This window comes from Brassica oleracea, chromosome C7 (assembly GCF_000695525.1).
Source record: "Brassica oleracea var. oleracea cultivar TO1000 chromosome C7, BOL, whole genome shotgun sequence".
NCBI classification, from domain to species: Eukaryota; Viridiplantae; Streptophyta; class Magnoliopsida; order Brassicales; family Brassicaceae; genus Brassica; species Brassica oleracea.
This window is the reverse complement of record NC_027754.1, coordinates 30887457-30893450: the sequence shown is the minus strand read 5'-3', so window position 1 is coordinate 30893450 and position 5994 is coordinate 30887457. Positions and strand designations below refer to the sequence as shown.

At 33.4% G+C, this 5994-nt stretch overlaps 1 protein-coding gene across 2 annotated transcripts; it reads right to left on the bottom strand.

Annotated features, from left to right (window-relative positions):
* Nucleotides 1-640: 640 nt before the first annotated feature.
* Nucleotides 641-4493, bottom strand: LOC106301414 (carboxypeptidase D). Of its 2 annotated transcripts, none has more exons than XM_013737800.1 (15): nt 4244-4493; nt 3955-4021; nt 3771-3866; nt 3638-3668; nt 3485-3541; nt 3311-3406; nt 3100-3222; nt 2847-2951; nt 2696-2742; nt 2484-2609; nt 2308-2410; nt 2157-2219; nt 1372-1455; nt 1233-1296; nt 641-1128 (listed from the first exon to the last, which is right to left on the bottom strand). In XM_013737800.1, exons 1-15 carry the CDS (start codon nt 4347-4349, stop codon nt 827-829), a joined length of 1470 nt encoding a protein of 489 aa, XP_013593254.1. In that variant the 5' UTR covers nt 4350-4493; the 3' UTR covers nt 641-826. The 2 variants fall into 2 exon arrangements, with proteins under 2 accessions (XP_013593254.1, XP_013593255.1); XM_013737801.1 differs by having other exon boundaries at nt 3638-3693; nt 3772-3866.
* Between the last annotated feature and the right edge of the window lie 1501 nt (nt 4494-5994).

Here is a 5994-nt window from a genome sequence, read left to right as displayed (position 1 = left end):
ATTCAATGAACATAACTCTCTATAAATTCAATTAACATAACTCTTTCATTTTTTTGTTGCAAATGTGCTATATTTTATTTAATTAACTTTTCTGATATCATATTTTGAAATATATACTAGGTTTTTGAGCAAGAGATGAGTTTTTGTTGAGGTGTGAAGAAGTAATTAATGCTTCAAGAGGACAAAAACCTGTAGAGCCAAGGTATGTGCTAATGAACCTTCGTTCTTCTTCTCCTGTTTGTTTATCACTCCACACACACACAATCAGACTCTGACAAAGTTACTAAGTAGATATTTATATTTACGGATAAGGACCTAGATTAGCATTGCAGCCATTTCACAAAAGTTCATAAGCAATTGGATTGAAACTCGAATAGTCATAGTCCTGCAATACAAATAATTGATTAAAATAGAGCACTTTCTTGATGAAGATGAAAGTTTGTGTTCATATAACCAGCTTACTATGATGGTAACTATCTCCTCTGTTCTTCCTTGAAGCCGATAACAGCATGAATCCTATTATATCTTCAGCTTCATGCTTAGACTTTGAAATTTCATTTGTGAACGCATTTTTAATTTTCTTTTAGAAAAAACAATCAAACACTTAATCAAGACATTTCAGTTCTCCAGAGGAGACGGGGACACACCAAACATACTTTGACTAGTTGGTAGTAAGAGATGAGATGTAACACCAAAACACATGATAGTACAACTCTTTCTGCACTTGTATGATTTATATCAAATGTTTAATAGGCAACAACTACACGAGGAAGGGGCTGAAAGGGATTCGAACTCTGGTTTTTGCTTGTTAGAGTAAAAGAGTTAATCATACTGTGGTTGATCTCCTAGAGGATTGTCTTTGCTTCCACAGGTTAGATCTCACTCTTCTTTGCAACAAAAAGAACAGGAAAGCTACAACCACCACAAGCGCAAACGTGATTCCGTTATTAGTCTCCGTGAAGAAGCGCGTTAGAAGTAACGGCTGACCGTAGCTACAGTCACAGCTGCTTCTCAGTAGTTTGCCTCCGTAACTTGCTTCTGGAATGAGAATGAAATCAGCGGTGACAGCGTTTTCGCCTAACCAGACGCATGTTGTCTTCGGTTTATATCCAGGAGAGGACGCTGTGACTGCAAATCAGCAGATTGAAACTCAAAATGATGCAAAAGTATTCAACAATAACAACATAATCACACATATTTTTTAAGATGAAGGTGAGGAGCGAACATCAGACCTTCATATATTTTTCCAGGTTCAAGCAACCGGTGGTAGTCTGCGTAGGCTTGATGGGCTTTAACCTGGAGAGCATAAGGATTATGACGAGTACTGAAGAACTAACAATATTCATAAAACAATGTTAATATGAGTATTACCGTATAGTTGATTCCCTTCACCATAACAAGCCCAGGCAGTGGCTTCCCCTGGTCTAATGAAAAGATCCGACCATGAACTCCTGTCTAATGTAGAGAGAGGAGAGCGGTCTTAATAAACGACAGAAAAATACAAAAGGATGCACGCAAAGGGACTAAATATTATACCTTATTTAATAAATAAGCTTAATATTAAGAGAAAAAGACAGAAATAGCACTAAATCAAGTTTATGTTCCCAAACTAACACTCAAGGTCAAAAGTCACAAAAATAGCACTTAATGTTTTATCAAAAGTCACAAACTTAGGGTTTAGAGTTAAAGGGTGGGGTTTAGGGTTTAGGGTTTAGAGTTTAAGGTTTAGAGTTTAGGGTTTAGGGTTTATTGTTTAGGGTTAGGGTTTAGAGTTGAGAAATGAGGTTTTGGGGATAAGATTTCAAATTTTGAAAAATAAAAAAATTAAAATTTTGAAAGGATAAACTTAGAAAGGTGCTATTTTGGTCATTTTAGTTTTGGAGTGCTATTTTTGTGATATAAACTTAGAAAAGTGCTATTTTGGAGATTTGCCCTAATATTAATTACAAAATGCATTGATCTTAAAAAAGATTATTTATCTGAAATACTATCGGTTAAATAAATATAACTAATATGAATATAAATGCATTTCAATCATTTTTTAATATGTGTGAAAAATGTCACACACTTTTTGCAAAAAGGAACTGAAAGTGTATTAATGATATAACTAGATTAAAATGTTGGGTTCTGAAAACAATGATTAAAACGGTGCATACCTTCACTAAACTTGCAACAAGATTCAGCATGCTCTTTCGGTTGTACTCCCAAATTGTGGGAAGCTGAAAAAGAGATACGAACTCTATCAGCTAACTGCTTAGTAGAATCCAAGGAGAAACAGGTTAACGCATATGAATATAAGAGTTAGACCTCTGAGGCACGAGGCCACTTGTTGTCACTTATTTCCAGAGTCAATTCAAAGCATCCTCCATGTATGTAGTTCCAGTCCTGCATACCACCATAGATAGGGTACCTGCAGAACGTTTTTGCTTAAAGCACTAATCATTTGTTGGAGAAGACAGAGGAAGTGGATCAGATGTTGATACCAGGATGCTCCATTTGTGATTCCATCCTCAAACTCTATGCTGAAAGACATGTTACGGTGAGATTTGCTGTATAGACGCGCTAAGAACCGGAATGTCTGATCATCAGGACACCCATAATAGTATTTCCTGAAAGAAACAGGTACATGGTTATTGCATTGCACAAGGGACCACACAATTATATACAAAAATCATTTTGAAGAGAAGCAAACTACCTCTTATCCTCCGTACCATCCCATGGAAAATTTGCGACCAGTGCGCCCTGTAACAAACCAAGGTATCCACAAGCAACAGTCATTACTACTTGTTGTGGAATTAAACCCTTCGGAGAATCTTTAAAGTAAGCTTCCAAATCTAGAAAATTACCCCATGCAAAGTAGCTGACGCTGTGAATCGTATCTCTCTCAGCCAATTCATAATTGCCGTAGTTTCAGGTTGCCTCAAACTCAAGTCTTCATTTATGGGAAAGAACTGCGACATTAGGTATGTGTTAAAGCACCCAAACGTGACTAATGACTATATGAACAACCAAAACCAATAAAATTTTTAACTACACAGCATTCATGATTACTCCGAGCATGGTACTTATGAAAGTGAAAAGCACCAATAGACAAGTCACCTGGTCAGGGAAGTCGCGATTTAGATCAACATTGTTTGCATTATTACGTCTCCTGACTGAAAAGCCATCTGGATTCAGTGATGGCAGTATATGAAGGTGAACGTTTTCCACAATCAACTTAGCCTGCATACCAAAATATAGATAATATCAGCGTAGGCCTAGAACATTGTTTTTCACAAATCCAGAACAAAGAAGCAGAAAGATCAATTACCAACGGATCTTTCTCATAGTTATCACAAATCCAGTTTGCAAGACGTAATAAGAGCTCACGCCCTACAGGTTCGTCTCCATGCACATTCCCAATGTACTGCATGACCCAATTATTCAACTAATTAGGCTTTCATCAGCAGGAATCATAACTGATAATCACAGAGAGATATATAACCTTGAATGCAGGTTCAGCCTCAATCTCTCCAGGCTTGTCTGAAATCTCTATGACCCACTATAAAAGGCAAAACAAGGAAACAGTGAGATTAAGAGATGCACTTTGTAAAAACAAGAAGATTCAGTTTTGATAAAGGTAAGAAGAGTGGATTACCAAAGCAAACCCATTGACACTCTTCCCGATGCTGAAAGCACGTTCCAGAAAACCCTCAAAGAGAGAAATAAAGAACACAAATCAACAACACCATATTACTAAATCAAGAACATCAGCCAAGTGATCAATTTACCTGTACAATCTGGAGATCTTGCTACACCTCTTGGTGAAATCTTTCATTGCTTTCTCAAGATCAGCATTCGTCATGTACCCTCGAGTCAGTTCCACACTTTGAGCAATAAAAAAAACATAGCTATCAGTAACACAAGACACTAAGAACATCCTAGTAACAACTCGAAACCCTCCAACGACACTACCTCGGTCGCTTTTCTTCTTGCGCAAATAAGTGCCTCGCAGTACCATGAAAACTGGCATTTCCATCACCTAATAAAAAATTAATACACAAAATTAAAAAAAAAAATAAAGATTAACTAAAGTAACAGTTATGCATAAACACCTTAACTAATGTCTGAACCGTTACATGTCTTAAAATATAATTGTTCTTTTCTTGTGTCATATCTGACATTATGCCAATTCAAACCAAGCGCAATCAATGAAGGAAATAATCAATCTGCGAGACGTAGAGTATATATTTTTGCGGCGGACCTGGCTGGATGTAGTCGGAGTGGCCGCCTCTAGCGGCGATCTTCGGAAGGAAAAAGCAGATCGCCGTAAAAAAGAGGAGACTGTGAACGAATCTGAGCTTGATCATAGCTAGAAAAGAGCAGATCACCCTCTCTATCTCAGTTCCTTGCTGATTGATTCGTAGTTAAAGCAGTATCGGGTTCTCGGGGCTCCACCATTTGATGGGTATAAGAAGAGGAAACAGTGGGGGAGGGAAGAACCGAAAGAAGGAGATAGGGGTGGGCATTAAACAGTTGACCCTGAAGCTTGAAGCAAAGGTACAACAATTTGGGCTTTGAGTATGTGGGTTACTATATCTTAATGGGCCAGTTATTCTCAAGATTTATTTTCATATACAATTTACAAGTCATGTATTATATTACTAATAAACTAGAATAATGTTGGGCATGGTAAATTCATATGAAAATTATTTAAAAAATATCTTATGGAAAAATAAAATTTATATTTTTGATCAAATTAATATTTTTGTCCTTTAAACAATTTTTTTAAATTTTTTTTTGTTAATTATATAATTTGTTTACGGATGAGCTGATCCTATTTTTAAAAATATTTTAGGTCAGAAAATCACTTCTCACATAAGAACCTAACATTTAGGCGGAAGAATCTCAGACCTACTATTTGGTTACAATGAAACTATGCCAGCTCGGTTTTATATCATGATTTAGCAATTTAAAAGTTAATTATGATTATGAGAAGTTTACGTTCACGTACCAATCCTATCTATCTTCAATATTTTTCTAATTTTTGTGTCGCTTTTTTCATTTTGGTTATTGCTCGATATAAATATTGATTTTTGAGTTTATTCTCATTTCGTTATTTTGTTTTGGCCTGAGATTTAGAAAATATTTAAGATTTAAAATTATTAAAGAGATACATACTTATGTTAAGATCTGCGCCTTGTGCAGAATAAATATTTTATATTTATTACTTATTTTATGTTTTCTGCATATTATGAAAAAATAAAATAATAATTATATATTAAATAACTAAGAATTCAGATACTATTATGTAATAAATTGGCATGCACATATAAATCAAACGACCGCTCTTGTTTATTCACAATCGGTAAATAAATCAAAACAATCAATCTTATCTATCATATATGATATATAATTAAATTTAAAAGATATTTACATTGATATATAGTATAATTTTAATATGAATATTTATTAAATGAGGTTTCTACTCATATGATTTTATGATTATTTGCATATGTGTGTAACAAAATTTTACACCAACGATTTTTCTAATGTGAAATTTTTAGTGGTTTCAATAATTTATAATCATTTAAAAAAAAACAATGAAGATTTCAAAATTAATATATTAACTTTTCAATATATGTTCAACGCATATATCAAAATATAAGTATGTATTTTCATATGATGTATAGTTTAATTTAAACGATATGAAATATATATATATATATATATATATATATATATATACATATATATATTAACATAAACACCTATTAAAATAAAATTATTTATTCATATAATTTTATAATCATTGTATCTTATTATAGAAAAAAAATTTAAACCTTGATCCCAAAAGTTTATGTGAGATTTTACTGTCTTAGTAATTTATACTCGTTTTGAAAAATTCAAAATATAACATATACAAAAAAAAATCTAAATTTTTATTATATGATTAATGTAATTGTGTAATTTATTTTAATAATAAATAATTGAACTAAAATGATAGAAAGTGTA

What these genes read in the sequence shown, in the direction of transcription:
- LOC106301414 (XM_013737801.1), bottom strand. Translation starts at nt 4,349, where the DNA reads ATGATCAAGCTCAGATTCGTTCACAGTCTCCTCTTTTTTACGGCGATC. An exon ending in CTCCGACTACATCCAGCCAG is followed by an intron (nt 4,022 to 4,243) that starts GTCCGCCGCAAA and finishes ATTTTTTATTAG; the next exon opens with GTGATGGAAATGCCAGTTTT. An exon ending in TGAAGGGAATCAACTATACG is followed by an intron (nt 1,297 to 1,371) that starts GTAATACTCATA and finishes TATGCTCTCCAG; the next exon opens with GTTAAAGCCCATCAAGCCTA.